Raw genomic sequence first — 17211 nt, forward strand, 5'->3', positions numbered from 1 at the left:
CACAGAAGAAATGCCCCTGAGAGCCCAGGGGAGAGAGAAATGGACGACGAAGCTAGAAGGAAATTCCACGTCTCTGAGATGAAGAGAAGACACTGAAGCACAAATAAATATATAAATAAGCGTTATGATCACTAAGATTGGAAATGATGTGAAGAGTAAACACATCAGGACCATTAAAGAGATGTGCCAGATGCAAATAAGAAAGAAGCCCCAACCTTGGCAGAAGAGGAAGTTGGAGGAAACGTGGGCTCCGGCTCTGAGCCCGGGAACCCAGGATCACGGGGTGGCAGCTGAACCTGTGCAGGAGGCGAGCTCAGCGCGGTCGTGAAGGCACCTTTGCCTGCTGTCCCGACTCCTGTCCTATGACAAGAGCTGCTCTGACTAACGCACACACAGGTCTGCAGCCGTCACACACCACCCCACATCTCAGTGGCTTAAAACCACTGTGCGTTTCTCACCCGCGCCTCACGTCCCTCCTGGACTGACAGCGGTGCTCCGTTCAGCACGGGCTCCAGGACGCAGGCTGCTGCGGCCAGTCACCACGCCACTGGGAGGGGGGTGCGGAAGAGCTCGACGAGGAAGTCAGAAGTGCCTCGGGCCGCCTCGAGTCAGCAACCCCATCGTCCCAGGCGGTGAGACCAACTCCAAGACCCGGGCTCGCCCTGCACTGTGAGGCCCAGAGGAGGGGGCCTCAGGGGCAGACAGGGTCTGGGAGGGCTCCCCAGGGGTCTCAGGGGTGGACCGCCTTGCAGGTGAAGGGGAGCTGGGGGAAGGCCCAGCCTCCGATGTTTCTGGAGGTGCAGAGGTCTCAGTGCCCCGCAGGGCTCAGCCTGTGCCTTGGGTTCCTGCTTCTCCGCTGCTGGTGTGGATTCTCCCCAGCAGCACCGAGGGGGGACCACAGGGTCGTGGGGTCGAGGGGGGTGACAGGACGGACCTGTCACCGCGGGAGTGCACTCGCCTCCTCTGGACCCAGGACCGTGGGACGGTTGTGACCCCATCCCAGGCCTTCCTTCTGGAAGACGTCCTGCCAGTCTCTCATCTCCCAGTGTCGGCTAAGCTGCGGCAGACGGGCCCAGCCTCGCCCTGACATGCGGTGTTCACTGGTCCCTTCGGTCTGGAGTGTGGGTGACAGTACAGATCAGCACATGACAAACGGTGGCTACCTGTGACCCTGTGACCAGTTTCCAGAATTCATCCACGTCGATGTATGCAAAAATACATCCTCAAATATTTGATGTCCTTATAATGGCAATTATCCCCATATATACTCATAACGGCAAAAATCTCCCAAGTTCCTGACAACCTGGACTTGATTAAATAGGAACTTGGGCGTCCTGGGCACCGTCTGCTCCTTGTGCGGCTAAGGGAGAGGACACCCTTGTGCACGCGTCAGCCTGGCTCAGTCAGCCTCCTGGGTGCACCTGGGGACCACGGCCCCTCCTCAGGCCCCTCAGGGGACTCCTTCAGCCAGTGGACCACTCACGCTAGAGGTGAATGACTGACATCACTCAAATACAGTTACACTCAATTGGTACATCGTGCTGTTAAGAAAAAAACCACAAGAACAACAAAGTGAGTGTAGTATGAACCCATTTTCATGAAGACAGAACTCGAGCCCACGTAGGTGTGAACACACACCTTTCACACACAGGGAGGGGCCACGAAACGTTCCCCACACTTCTCCCAGGGCCACCAGGATGGGTGATTCTTTTCCTTCCTTTGACTCAGAAATAATTAACACATTTTCTACAATAATTATGTATTTTTATAATAAAAAAGGGTAACATATTAAAAAATGCTTCTAATCTTCCAAGCACAGTTGCGGGCACTCGAACACTTGGGGATGGATATGCGAGATGATGGTGATAAATAATACTAATAAATATCACAAAGGAGAAAACTGCAGACCCCAAAGAGCAATTTTAACCCTGAAGTTGATGAGAGTTGGAAATTAATTTAAATAAATTTGTATACCTGGAGTCTAATATTCACTGGCTAATTTTTTCCCCTGTAAAGTTGCTAAAGAAATTGCTGTTTAAAAATTAATAAATGTACACTTAAATAAATAGATGAGCTCCCTAAACCTTGATTCACTGTTAAAAAAAAAAATGCCGTGTGACATTCCACTCATGAAGCAGAAGAAACCTTTAAGCCAGGAAGACAGCACAGGCAAGGCCGAGGGTCTGAGGAGTCACCACACGGCCAGGTGGCCCCAGGTGGCTCTGTGCAGGGCAGCGGGGTGACAAGGACTGAGGACTGTAGACCCCCAGAGAGAGGCTGCCGTGACAGCTCCTCCAGTCCAGCCCCCTGAGCCAGGACCTGCACCGCCCCTGTCAGCATTGACAGTGAGTGTCTGCGTGGGACGCAGAGGGAGGATGGGAGGGGGTAGAGGGGAGGGACCCTCTGATGTCGCTCAGCCTGCTCCGTGAAGGGGGCTCACGTCCTCAGGACAAGTGGTCAGTCGGGCTCCCGGGCTGCAGCTGCCAGTTTCTGACCAATCTTTGGACGAGAGAAGGGATCTGAAAACCCAGCAGATGGCTGATAAAACCTACCTCACAGGCTAACAAAGCATGAATGGAAACTGTTTACTCCTCCTCTGGATCCTTCCTGGGCCTCTGATAGCACAACAATGCCCTGATTTCCTGCTGTGGAATGAAGCCTGCAGGGCAGCCAGGTGAAGAGTAGCGCAGGGGCCCCCAGGCCCTTTGAGCATTGAGAGGCCTCACTTCCCACCCGGCCCATCCTCCTTCAGGCCTCTCTGCTGACTGCTTCTCTCCAGGGGCTCCTCTTCTGGGCAGGAGCGGAGCAGGAACTGCCCTGGGGGGACCCCAGCAGGTAGGTGAGTTCTAAGCTCCTGCTACCCCAGCTGTGGTCGGGGGACCTGCACCCTGGCATCCCCTGGGAGCCTGTTGGAAATGCAGAATCCAAGGCCTCAGCCAGGCCTAGGAATCAGCATATGCCATGTAACCAGCCCCAGGAGACTCATGAGCACGGTGCACTCTGAGGAGCTCAGGGCTCAGCCACAGCCAGTGGGCAGCTGTCTCTCCAGTCAGCACAGCACAGAGAGGGAGAAATGCCCCTGTTGTGACTGCATCGAATAGGGTGAGAGTCAGCTGTGAGCAACTGGAAACCACAATCCACAGGAACTTGGAGAAGACAGAGGTTTACTTCTCTCACAAAAACAGAGCACAGAGAAGTGTAGTGCAGGGCTGGCTTGATGGTTCAGTCATAAGGGAAGGAGGCTCCTCTATCTTGTTTCTAGGACGTCCTCAATATCTGATCCTTCCTTATGTTCCAAAATGGCCTCTTGAGCTCCAGCCCTCACATCTACATTCCAGCTGCACAGCGCAAGCAAGCCACCATCCTTACCCAACTCTACTCTCCTGACCTTCTCCAGTCACCTCCAAGCTTGGGGACCAGCTTTGCACAAAGCCATGGCAGCTTCGCCTGCATCCTGGGATGAGCCCTGGGGAAGTCAAAGTAATCCTCCCAGCAGGGCCAGGCATGAGCATTCTGGCTGCCCTGCGCTCCTCACCCGCCCCCCCATGGAAAAAGCCTGTCCGGCATCCATCTATAGGACCCACCAGGGAGAGGAGAGAGAAAGTCGGTACTCTTAGGAAAAAAAATCTCTCAAAACCCAGGAGATCTGTCAAACCAGGAATCGAACAGAGAGACAGATCTGTTTGCAATCTGACTGACAAGCTCAGCTTGTTCACCTGACAGAAGGCAAGCAGATGCCAAGATATGCGAACGTCAGAAAAAGAAGAGAGAGACTCGGCCAGATGGAACATTGAAATAATAATGGCTGAGAACTTTCCGAGATTAATGACAAACACCAAACCACAGATTCAGGAAGCTCAGAGGGTAAAAACAAAAAAGAAAGACAACCAAGAAATATCACATTAAAGTTGTACAAACCAGAGACAAAAAGAAAAGGTTGAAATTAGCCAGAGAAAAAACCACCTTGCCTAAGAAGCAAGAGCAAGAATTACAGCAGACTTCTCATCCCAACCACACAGCAGAGTCAAACATTCAAATTGTTGAAAGAAAAATCTCATCAACCTAAAGTTTATATAATATCCAGCAAAATTATCCTTTACAGGTGAAGGAGAATAAAGACACATCAGAGAAACAAAGCTGAGGGACGTCATGACCAACAGATCTGCCGCAAGAACCGTTAAAGAAATTCTTCAGAGAGGAAGAAAGCGACACGGGCATAAATCTGCATATACCTGAAGAATGGAAGAGGCTCAGAGAAGAAATAGTGAAGGTGGAATAAAATCTTTTCTTTTTTTGTTCTTAGTTGTTCTAAAAAAATGGCTGTTTAATTCCAGCAACAATGCATGAGATGACTCTACCATATGGACGAGTGCAATGAATGACAACGAGGCCGTAACGACGGAACTAGGATTCAAGGTCATGGGCGCCTGCAGAGCCCGTGCTATGCCCTATGTGAAGGTGCATTGCGATTAAACTCTATATTGCAAACTCTAGGGCAATCACTTAAAAAAAAATCAGTTAACACAACACATATTGAAATCTGAAAGCCAATCAGTCTGAATTCTACCAACCATTTAAAGAAGAAATTAGACCTGTTCTAAAGATCTAAATAAATGGATAGATACTCCATATTCATGAGTTGAAAGATTCAATATTGTTAAGAAATCAACTGTTCTAGATTGATCTATAGATTCATCGCAAATATCAATCAATATCCCAGCAAACTATTTGTAGATATTGACAAGTTGATTCTAAAATTTATATGGAAAGGCAAAATATCTAGAATAGTCTACACAACACTGAAGGAGAAGAGCAAAGTCTGGGGACTCCCACGTCCCAATTTCAAGACTTACTATAAAGCCATAGGAGTCAAGATAGTGTGGTGTTGGAAGAAAAAAACAGACACGTAGATCACTGGAACAGGACAGATCCCAGAATGAGAACCTGCAAATACAGTCAACTGAACTTTGACGAAGGAGCCACCACAATTCAACAGTGAAAGGACAGCCCCTCAATAAATGTGGCTGAGGCAATGGGACATCCATAAGAACAGCCACAGGCAAAAAGAATGAGTCTTGACTTAAACCTGAAACATTATACAAAATTTAATTTTAAAAGGATCATATATTTAAATTTAAAGCTAAAACTATAACATCTTTAGAAGAAAATATATGGGGAAATCTTTTCAATGTAGAATTCATTGCAGATTTCTTAGACATGACACCAACAGTATGACTGACAACCGAAGAAATACACTGAATTTCCCGAAAGTGAGACATTTGCTCTGGAGTGACATCATCATCATGGCTGACTGAGGTTTCTACCGTCTTCCCTCCAAAGACACCAATGTAGACAATGAGCTCTGGATGAGAGGGCCTGTGCAGGAGTCCAGCAGAGAAGCTCCAACACACCGTGGGAGCAAAACAACCTGAAGTTGGGTGCACTGAGAAGGGTGAGAGGCCAGTCTCACCTTCCCCAGAGAAGCACAGCTCAGGGCCAGGAGAGACCTTCCCGGCCTGAGGTTCCTCCCATGGGGTAAAGTGAGAGCATGTGAGGCTCGCCTGGCTTCCCCAGTGGGGTGGATGCTGCCAGAGACCGAGATCTTTCTCGTCCCATCCAGGATACTGAGGGTGCTGCATGACCAGTGCGGAAGCAGCTGGGAGAACAGCAGCCAGGGCTCTCTGAGGACAACACAAGGTCACAGTCCTACTAACTGGGGTGCAGACTCCATCAGGAAGCTGGACCATGATCTTGCAAACTGGCCCACAGGAGCCCCCAAGACTCTGCATCTCACCCACACACACAGCCTCCCCTCCCCGTGGCCAGTCCCCTGTGTGCGCTCCTGAGGGCAGTGGGAGCGAGCCTTGAAAGATGACCAGTGAGCATATGCACAAAGCTGGCCGACTCCAGGCGTAGGAGAAACCACATACATCCGAGCGATAGGCACCACCTAGGGAAAGCTGGGGGAGGCTGTCTGTACTCGGTCCGCTGCTTTGCAGGATCCATGGAAGGCGGATGAGCTTAAGGATTCTGCCACAACACGGAAGAGGAAGTGTGGAGCAGGTGCACCCATAGAAAGGCCTGAGGAAGCCTCGGAATCCTGAGCAGGCCTGAGAGAAGGCATTCACACACAAAGATAAAGGAGTCAAGGAAATAATCAGAAATGAAAGAGGAGACACTACCACTGACACCACGGAAAGACTAGAATCTTAAGAGAGTATGTCATATAATTATATGACAACAAATTGGAAAACCTGGAGGAAATGCATACATTCCTAGAAACATACAACCTGCCAAGACTGAATCATGAAGGGACAGAAAATCTGAAGAGACCAACAGAGAGTAATGGGACCAAATCAGGATCACATGGCTCACTGGTGAGTTTTATCAAACATAAAAAAAACTGACACCAATCCTTCAAACTCTTCTAACACACTGAAAAGGAGGGAACCCTCCCAAACTCACCTTACAAACTAGCATTACCCCGACACCAGAGCCAGACAAGGACACCACAGGAAAAGAAAACTACAGGCCAATACGCCTGATGAACACAGATGCAAAAATCCTCAACAAAATACTAGCAAACCGCCTCCAACAACACATTAAAAGGATCATACACCACGATGAAGTGGGATTCATTCCTGGGATGCACGGATGGTTCAACATCTGCAAATCAGTCAATGTGATGCACCACGTTAACAGAATGAAAGACAAAACCATATGATCGTCTCAGTAGATGCAGAAAAAACATTTCACAAAATTCAATATCCTCTCGTGATTTAAAAAAAAAACCTCTCAATATAATAAAGGTCATATATGACAAGCCCACAGCTAACATCATACTCAATGGAGGAAAACTGAAAGCTTTTCCTCCAAGATCAAGAACAAGACAAGGATGCCCACTCTCACCACTCCTATTCAACATGGTACTGGAAGTCCTAGCAAGAACAATCAGGCAAGAAAAGGCATTCAAATCAGAAAGGAAGAAGTGAAATTATCTCTATTTGCAGATGCCATGATCTTGTATGGAGAAAACCCTAAAGATTCCACCAAAAAACTGTTAGAACTAATAAAGGAATTCAGCAAAGTTGCAGGATACAAAATCTGCATCAGTGAATGAATGGATGAAGAAAAGGTGGTAAATACACACAGCAGATACATGTACACTCTACAATGGGATATTATTTAGCCGTGAGAAAGAAGGAAAGCCTGCCATTTCAGACAATACGGATGAACCTCGAGGGAATTATGCTACGTGAAATAAGTCAGGCAGAGAAAGACAAATACTGTATGATCTCACTTGTATGAAGAATCTAAAAAGGCCAAACTCAGGAACAGACAGCAGAGTGGCGGTCGCCAGAGGCGGGGCTGGGGGGGGGGGGGGGGGGGGAAAAGGGTGAAGGGGGTGAAAAGGTACCAACTCCCAGTTATAAAATAAGTAAGTATCACAAGAAAATAAATTCTGTAACTATACGTGGCGATGGATGTTAACCAGACATTTGGGTGACCACTTGGCAATATATATAAATATCGGATCACTATGTTGTACACCTAAAACTACTATAATGCTGTGAGTCAATTATACCTTAATAAAAATAAATAAATAAAATTTTAAAAAAAGAAAGTAGAGAACTGGCCAACGACATGAACTGAACACCAGCTCTATCTCCCCTCAGCCCAGCGCTCACACCCAAACTCCCTGAACATGGTGAGAAATATTTAAGAGGCCTAATCAAGCCCAGAAAAAGAATGACCTCCACGTGTGGACCCCAAGTTCTGAGGACTTTCTGCAGGAAAGAAGACACTAGAAGACGCCCTGACAGGTGGGGCTGCAGCTGGGGCTCTGACAGGAGGCAGCAGGGACCAGGCAGGCATCTGGGGATCCACCGTGGAGCGGCCTGTCAGTGGCCCCCAGGTCCTGGCCCCACAACCGGGCTCAGGCCTCGTAGATGACGGAAGAGGGACAGCCCTGCACCCCACCTCCTCTGACATCGCAGGAGTGAGCAGGATCCAGGGCCCAGGGGCTGACCGAGCTCTCCAAGTCACACCGGACACCTGGGAGTGACCGAGGCTTTTCCACAGAGCAACCGCAGCAGTGATGACGCGCAGGCTGTGCCAGCGGTCTGCGGGAAGGGGGTCCCGGCCCGTCACTGCGGGCTCGGGAGGACAGCCTCCTGACTCACCGAAGTCCGTTCCTCATCAACCGAGGGGAACGTGCGTGAGACGAACTCAAAGCACAGGAAGTGAGAAAACGCCGTAAATAAATGCTTCCCTATCTATTCAGAATTTTCAGCCCCCTTCTGAGAGAAAGAAGAGAAAAAGTAAAGATGCGTATGAAAAACCGCTCAATCTCAGTACCGATCAAAGAAGTGCAAATTATGACAGTTTCACATATATTAAATAGGTAATAAAAATACTAATAACACTCTTTGCTGGTAAAATTTTTGAAAAGCAAGACTATCAGTGAGTTCTCACTGGCAGTGGGAATGGACCCAGTAGCCATTTTGGCAGCAATTTGGCAAAATGTTTCAACAGTCATGGAATTATTTACACTTTCTAGATGCAGAAACCCAGTTTTCAAATTTTAAATGGGAAAATAATCAATGCAAGGAAAAAAGCCAAAAGCAGGAAGACAAAAAAGACATCAATACCTATTGATTGATCATCCCATATTGGATAGAGCCCAGATTAGATAGATAGATAGACAGACAGACAGATAGACAGATAGGTGATTGATAGAGATGAAAATAAGAATAAGAAGTTTTCACATATTGAGGTATATGGGGAAGCGATTCTGGTTTAAATCTGATTCGGGCTGGAACTTGTTTTTCCCGCAGCAGCTTGACTTACGGCCCCCAGACCGTGCATCGTACATGTGCTTCAAACGTTCTCCCAGAGCACGGAGTGCACGCTTTAAAGATAAGGATGAATAGCTTCCTTTCTCTGACGCGGATACCAGTGCCTCTTTGAAGATTAGCTTTTCTTCCCAGAGAACCAAGGTCAAGCTGACCTGCTGTGCATGTGCTAAACTGCTGCAAAGCCTCTCCCTCGACTTTGGGAAACAAGTGCATTCCCGTCACGCTTGCTCTATGTTCTCCGCTCTGAAATGGTGTATAACCGTGCTGTTGACCACACTTCTCCAGACCGCTTTCTTCCCTGGGGGAGGGCGCGCTTCCAGGCTAGTCCTCAAATTAGCTCATTAAATATCTTTCTTATCTGTAGATTGTTGTTATTTGTGTTGACAATAGTATAGATATAAAATATTAAAATATGTATACAGTATGTATATCAATAAAATATATATTATATATGCTGTATATAACACAGAAGCATAGAAATCATCTAATTGCAAAATTGTGGAAGGTTTCAGTAAAATACACGTAACTGCATGTTTTATGTATACACATTATAGTTACAATTATGAGCAATAGATGCAACACGGAAACGGCTTAGGCGCGTGCACTAGGTTTCCCAGCAGACGGCTGCACAGCAGGGATGGGGTAGGAGCACGCCAGTCACGGCCGCCCGTGTACAGGACGCAGGAGCAAATGAACGAATACAGCTGGGGCAGGGCATGTGAGTGAACCTCCTGTCACCTCCTGGGAACAAGCTTCAGTGTAGACAGATGTAGACAAATCCTCTTCCTGTCCCTTCTCCACATGCCTGCGGGCCCAGGCCCCCACCCCCAGCCCCGAGAGGGAGGCTCCTGCCAGGGTGGGGCTCATCCACCAGGTGTCCCCAGGCGAGACCGTGCTGGGAGCAGAGCAGGCACCAGTAAATGTGTGTGGAGGAATCCAGGCTGGGATTCCTTCAGGAATTCTTTAGGTTTGATCAGGAGACTCGTGGTCCTGCTTGCCTCCCACTAGCAGAAGACTTTAAAGACTACACTTTATTTTAAGGACATTAAGATTTTATTTCATAAAAATCACAACAATTTTCACTACTTAGTGGCATTCATCATCTCTCCTGGGCCAGAAACTCCTTTAAACACACAATCCTTTCCCATTTCTCATCTTTGGCCAATTTTGTGTCAATAATCAAGTACTGCAGAAGCCAAAATACACAGCCCATAAATAAAGTGCGCGACGGGCATTCACAAGAAATACAGAGTTCGTCCCTCACTTCCTGTGATGTATCAGCTATTACCGTGAGTATGCTGAGAGTTAAAGAGGAAGAATTCCGTCTAAACTAAAGATAGTTCCTTCCTCGATTTGCTTCACCAGAAACTAAATAAGAAAAACATCCAAGTGTAACTGTTAGGGATACAGTGTTCTCACTTCTACGAGCTCGTGGGCAGGACAAGGGTCTGGGCTGTGTGACGAGTGGTCTGATTTCTGGGATCACAAGGACAAGCCTGGGCAGGCTGGGCACACACGCACTGTCCACCACACAGGGTCTGGGCAGTGGTCTCCGCTCACATCAGCCAGTTTACCCCACAGCACGTCCGGGGGCCGCACGGCAGGCAAACGGCCTCGTCACCCGTGCTGAGTCGGCCGGTGCACTTGGGACCTCGCCTCGGTGGAGGAACAAGGTGATCCCCTGGGCATGCTGCTTGGTCGGACCCCTCCCCACAGTGGGGGTCGCCTGTGGTGACCATTACACTCATTGCCATCGGGGGTGGGTTGCATTAAGCAGGTACCCGATGAAGAAGCAAAAGGCCCACAGAGCTACGCAAACAACTCTCTGAAACAGCAGGTGCGTGGAGGGGGTGGAGGTGCTTAATGCTACGTGGTCACAGTGTTAAAGGAGGATTTTCCAGTATCAAAAACAGGTTTGAGTTGACCCACACATCTCACATCACACCATCACAGTACGATCTCTCTCGGCCTGTTTCCCAAATTTCCACGGCGTTCAGCTCACATCCACGATCACAAACCTTGTGTTCCACAGGATCCTGCCAGACGCGGAGCCGAAACAGTGAATCCATTTCCTAAGGGCTGAGTCCGAGTCCATAAATTAGCTCAGAAGACACAGCCATTGCCAGGCCTCCCCGTCAGGCAGGACGTGAGTCCCATCCCTCCCTCAGGGCTGTTGGCCACACGGGACGCAGGCAGCCTCCGTTCAGTGTGGTCAGAGGCCGGGCCCTCTGCGGCGACATGAGCTGCCGTGCTGGCGCCCATCCCTGTGATCCGCTTGTCAGAAACCCAGCGGAGGCTGCAGGTGACGAGGAAAGGACTCTGGGGGAAGTCAGGCCTCGGGCACTGAGACGTCTAGGCAGGGAAACCCAGCTGCGGGCGGCAGTCAGCTCCGGGGCTGCTGGGAACACAGGAGGAGGCTCAGGTGCCAGAAAAGGGGGTGTCTGAAGGCCAACTGAGTCAGAGGAGTCAAGACTTGAGGACCGGCCACGAGGCCCCCCCAGGCAGTGGCACCGTCAGGTGGCCTCCAGGCCCAGCTGCTGCATGTGGCCCCACCACCTCTCCTCCTGGGCGAGGCATCCGCCACCACAGGGCCAGAGCAGCCAGTGTCTGCAGCCCAGCATCACGGAGGCACCACAGAGACCACAGAACCAGACCGCGGGGTTGGCCACGTGGCCTCACCCTGTGCAGAGACCCGCACAGCAGCTGGCGCCTGGTTGCCGGGGACTTGTTGTTGGGTGAAGTCAGCAGGTTGAAAACATGCCCCAGCTCTTCCCCACGCGCCCCCATCTGCCTCTGCTGACCCTGCAGGGTGCAGAGGACCGTGACCTCCCCTGCAGGGCCCGCCTCTTTGGTCCTGAGGCCCCAGCGTGGTGCAGAGGCTGAGCTGCAGCCCCGGGGCCCGTGAGCTCAGGTGTCGTGAGTCTGAGGCTCTGCAAGTGCAGGATGAAGGGAGGCTCAAGCGCACATCACAGGGGCCACTGAGCATTCAGGGTGCCTGGAGGGCAGGCACTCAGCCCACAGGAGGACTCAAGCCAGGAGGTCTGCCCATCGCTGTGTGTCAGGCTGCAGGCTGAGCAGTGGGCACTGTCACACAGGGAGGGTCACAGGCGAGGACGCTGGCGGGGGGTCGGGACACCCATGTCCAGACAGCCATGAGGAGAGGGTCCCACTGGGGAAGGCAGATTGCTCCTTGTGTTTTGTTTGTGGGGTGGGGGTGTTCCGAGGGCAGGCGGGTCAGCGGCTCTCTGCTCACACGGCGGACAGGTCCACACGGTGGGTGGACTGGCTGCTCTTGTCCCAGGGGCTGAGCTTGGTGGAGGCCGTGCCTGGCCGGGTCCCGTTCATCTGCAACCACAGAGCAGTGAGGACCCCGCCCCGAGATCAGAGACCCAAACCCTACATGGGTGCGGAAAGCATGGGGCCAGAAAGCCGTGTGGGGACACTCCCCTGAGAAACGAGGATCCTGGACCCGAGCAGGCACTGCCCTCCCCTGCTCTGCGCTGAGCCCCCTCCACCATCTCTTCCAGGCTCTGGGCACACTCATTCATCCATCTATCCTTCTATTCATCCATCCACTCACTCGTTCACCTGTCCCTCTGCACATTCCCACATTCCCTCCACGCCTGTCACTGAGCACACTGTGCACTGGGTACTGGTCATGCAGGCTCATGTAGTGAACAAAGCCAACAGCTCCTTGGCCCCAGGGCCCTCTTGTCCCTGTGATGTAAACAGTGTTTCCATCCCAGGGGGACGGCAGACAGTGGTCACTGCAGAGAGTGGCAGGAGCATGACTCTGAAGTGGCAGGGTCCAGGGGGACACGGAGAACTGCTGTCCAGGAAGGACTTCCTGAGGATGCAACATATGCGTGAGGACCTAAATGATGGGAGGAGGCAGCGGTGCGGGGAGAGCACAGGTACCGTCTGCGCCAGGCTGCTGGGGGCCTGCCTGGGGGTCTGAGGGACAGACTGATGACCACGCCCCACAGGAGGAAGGTGAATCAAGTCGGGCACTAAGATGACAGGCCTGTTTAGACCCCAAGCACGGAGTGTGGAGACCCGATTTCTCAGGTGCCCGTAGAAGGAGATCTGGCATGGAGGACAAGTTGGAGGCAGGGCTGGGCCTGGTGACTGTGCCTCCATGGGACCCATCAGAGGTCCAGCGTCTGCCTCGCTGTCAACTGATCTGTACGTCCCTCCGTCTCCCTAAGTCAACAAAGAAGTGTTGCCCCTGGAAACGGGGCAGGAGAGAGGGCTGTGGATTTTATCAGGACAGAGGACCCTGCTGGGCAGACAGCCTGTAGCCTCCATCAGGCATGAGAGGGCTGGACAGGAAGCCAGCACGCAGCCTCGCCTTCCCCACCCAAGCTGGGCAGCTGCCTGCATGACACTGAGCTGCAGGGGCTGCAGCCTGGGGAGGAAGGGGGGGCCAAGGCTCGGGGTTCAGAGACCGGGCCCCAGCACCGCGGGCACCACGTCCTTGCTGAGGCAGAGGCTGCGGGCCGCTCAGCAAGGCCGGAAGGCAACTCCACGGCCAGGGGCTGACGAGGGCTGGCTCTCCAGGTAACAACTGACAACAGAGACCCCGAGCGCTCGAGCGCTCGGGCCAAGGATGCAAGGCATTCAGAATAGGATCAGTTGGCGCAGACAGGGGAACCTAGACAGCACACCACACTCACGATGTCAGAGCTGAAGGGCTTCACGTTGGCGCTGCGGGAGGAGCTGCTCGTGAGGGACCAGACCTTGGTTTTGTGCTTGAAGGCAGCTCTCACCTTCGGAGGCAGAACAGAGGGCTCATTAGAAGCAATTTCAGAGGTTGAAATGTTAACAATCAGAGGTCATTCTAAAAGGTGTCTAGGAATCTGTGCTGATAGAAGGCCCCAGGACACTGGGCGCAGGGCAAGGACAAGATTTGGACACATCAGATTCAAACAGGGTCATGATTCATTTGGCAGACAGACTGCGTCCCCGCCACCGTCCCGGCCCCGGCTGGGGAGAGAGGGATCTGGAGGATGGGCTTTGTTGGCTTCCCCACAGTTCTGGATGGGAGACGGGACACAGTCGGCAGTGAAGGGTGCAGAGGGAGAGTGTGTGACAGCGGCGGGGCCAATATGGAGGAGTAAACCAACTAATGCACAGGTGGGGCAGGCCACGCGCGGGCTGAGGCCCATCCCCTCTCCACCGTGGACATCAGGCTCGGGCCCTGCCTGGGCTGCTCCGGGGTCTTTGCCATCATGTGACCCCTCCTCCCCTGGCCACCCCACCTCCTTCCTCCCTGCCTACCTCTCCTTGTGCAAAGGGACGGCTCTAATCAAAAGCTCCTGCCTGTTCCCATCTCTACTGTGGAGGCATTTCCCCTCAACCGCAGCCTGGCAGGGCTCAAACGTCAACCCCCAACTCCAGGGAGCACTTCCTCCCACAGGACGGCAGGTGCTGAGGGGCAGGGCTGTGTCCAGAGCAGCCTCCACCCTCCCCATGGTCAAGCACATGGCAGGTACATCGCCCCAGGCTGCACAGAGGGGAACAAGCCGGCCCCAGCTGCCCCGGTGCCCCGGAGGGCCAAGTTACAATAGTCCCCTCTGCAACCCCTGCAGCAGGAGATCTTTCTTATAGTGCAAGATGGATTCCCTAAGCCCTCTGGGGGGACCGCTGGGAGCACACCCACATCTTACTCTCCCTAACATGCCAGACACCAGAAAGGTCCTGCTCTCCATCTCTCCTTGTCCTCTGCGCAGACAGCAGTGCCCACAAGACATCAGAGAGGGAAGATGCTTGGAGGTTGCCTAGCAACCAGGAAGAGTGAGAAAGGGCTGCAGGGGAGCATCCCCCCCGGGCGCAGCTTGTCCCCAGTACCAAGGCTTATCTGGGGCCACGCTCCTGACACCAGCCTGACAGGGCAGCACCACTCCTGTCTCTGCCCTTTCAGAAATGGAAAACCAGCTTCGTGTGGTCAGGAAGGAGAGCAGCCGTACCTCAGAATTCAGGAGACAATGGAAGAGGAAGATGAAAAATCCCTGGGAAGGAAGGGGAGGAAAACACAGAATTAGAGCCACTTGCATTTCGTGACACAAACTTTCTAAGGGTCCTCTCCAACGCCACACGTGGGCTCTGAGAGTGGACGGTGTGGTGCACTGCCAGGGAGCTTGCGAGTGAGCTGAGGATGAGGACGGAGAGGTGTCCGGCACGCCCCCCTCTAGTCCAACTACATGCAGGCAGCCACTGCTGCCAGGGTGCGGAGGTGGCGGGGCTGCGGGAAAACATACAAAGACAAGTGGGCTCCCAGCCGGCTAACCCAGGAGAGGAGCAAAGTGCTGGGGATGGACAGAGGGGAGGACACTAGACTGTCACCTAATTTGAGCCTTGGTGTCCTCATCTGCAGACTGAGAATGATGACAACAATAAGAGACACGAGAATGAGGATGTCACCAAACATGCGTCAGGCACTAGGCAAACTTCGTGTGAGTTATCTCATTTAGTGCTAAAAGTAGCCTCGCGAAGTGGGGCCTGTGACTGCTCCCACGTTATGGACGAGGAAACTGGGACACAGAACAAACGAGGAGCCCCAGGGTCTGCAGCGTGTGAGGGCTGCTGCCAGGACAACTACCACACCTCACGATAAACCACCAGAGGGAAACTGCGCAGAAGCTTTTGACAAACCAGAAGCCTGGCCCACCCCATAAGACCCGGTCCTCCGTCACGAAGACCCACAGGCAGCAAGGACAGCACGGCAGGGCTGGGGTGGGCTGTGGTGACACTCGCCAGGATTCAGCCTTAGGCTTGGCTATGTGGGCTGTCTACGGTGATGGGCACCCACCTCCGCCCTCCCTTTGGGGGGCTCGTGGGTCTGGGGACCCAGACTCTGGGCACCTCACATCTCCGGTTTCCAGGCTGGCAACCCTTCTGGGCCCCTCCCCGCAGAGGGCATACACCAGCTCAGAACCTCAGGCACCCCCATCACCACCTCTCCACACCCGGCACTCTCAGGAGCTGCCCACATACTGACCACCTTCCCTCTCAGGCCTGGACGTGCCTCCTGCAGACACAGGCCAGGAGGACGAGGCAGCCCTGCTGTGAACGGGGTCACCATCCTGAGGCCCTGTCTGCCCAGAGACCTGGTGTGGCTGGATCCATGGATCCATGCCTCTGTCCTCGGGCCTTGGCGACACCCCCATGCTATGGGCTCACCAGGTGTGTGCTGGTAACAGAGAGGGGGTCTCCCTCCAGCCCTTGTGTGTCAATCTGCTCCTTGCACATCCACTCACAAGCTCACAGCCCACCTCACAACTCGCCCACGTGCCAGCGCCATGGCTCTCACCTGGAAGGAGTTGAGAATGGCAAACACGTACTGGAAGGCCACGGCCTGCTGGTTGACAGCAAGCACGCCAAAGACCCACGAGGTTCCCAGGATGGGCAGCAGCACGGCCACAGCTTTTGCTGTCAACCTGAAAGAGAAATGGGGATGGCCACTCTGGGTGGTGGGAGGACAAGGGTGGGTCCAGAGGCCCAGGCTCTGGATGCGAGGCTTCTGAGGGGAGCAGACATAGGCCCTGCTGGGAGCGAGTCAGGGCTCCCCACTGCAGGTAACCTGGGGTGAGGAGTTGACACCCGGGATGTATGAGACAGGGTCCCCACCGGGCTGGCTCTGGGACAAGTCAATGGTGCTGCTTCTGCTCTGCTGTGGCCGGCACGGGGCACCCAGGAGCCAGCAAGCCCTCTGCACACACTCAGGCTCACCACCCCACCCAGCCGGTAGTGATGCTGGATGGACACGCCAATCCCAAGTGCCCACAGAGGAGAGCAGAGCTGAGGAGCCCAGTGGGGTGGGAGAGTCACCCAGCACAGGGACAGCTGCACTAGCCTCGTGGGCTCACCCTGAACCCCAAGCTGCTGAGCCCCCAAAGAACGATTAGACTGAAACCAAGAGACGAGGAGGAGAAGGAGCCACAGAAGTTTTCCGAGGACGCTGTAATGCTGTCCTCCTCCCTGGCTCCCAGAGCTCCTGGGTCGGCAGCACCAGCCCAGGCAGGTGAGGGTTACACAAATGACACCAAGAGGAGAGCGAGGAGTGTCCCGGGGGTCAAGCTCGGCCACTTAAAGAGCAGGAGCTGCAGGGCAGGGAGTGCTGGGTTCTGTGATGGAGTCAGGGTGTCTGTCCAGAGAGATGCGGCCTGAACTCCCCCAGGAAGGTCACTCCCTGCTGTCACGTGCAGCACCCGGGAGGGCACCGTGGGCAGTGCCACCAGCTGTGGTTCTGCAGAGACTCAGAAATGCGCTCCCAATGCACGGTCCCTACCTCCCCCTGTCAGCCTTTCCCTCAGAAGATGAGAGACAAGGTGGTGGAGGAAGGCTGCTTCCT

At 53.1% G+C, this 17211-nt stretch overlaps 1 protein-coding gene across 2 annotated transcripts in view; it reads right to left on the reverse strand.

Annotated features, from left to right (window-relative positions):
- Positions 1–9880: 9880 nt before the first annotated feature.
- Positions 9881–17211, reverse strand: part of ADGRD1 (adhesion G protein-coupled receptor D1) — a 143217-nt gene continuing 135886 nt past the window's right edge. For both annotated transcript variants that reach the window (XM_046641204.1, XM_046641203.1), the window contains 4 exons: positions 16171–16297; positions 14828–14869; positions 13535–13627; positions 9881–12203 (listed from right to left, as the gene is read on the reverse strand). In XM_046641204.1, the coding sequence (XP_046497160.1) occupies positions 12108–12203; positions 13535–13627; positions 14828–14869; positions 16171–16297 (358 nt within the window). In that variant the 3' untranslated portion in view covers positions 9881–12107. The remainder of the gene's footprint in view (positions 12204–13534; positions 13628–14827; positions 14870–16170; positions 16298–17211) is intronic.

Source organism: Equus quagga, chromosome 15, assembly GCF_021613505.1.
Source record: "Equus quagga isolate Etosha38 chromosome 15, UCLA_HA_Equagga_1.0, whole genome shotgun sequence".
Classification (NCBI taxonomy): Eukaryota; Metazoa; Chordata; class Mammalia; order Perissodactyla; family Equidae; genus Equus; species Equus quagga.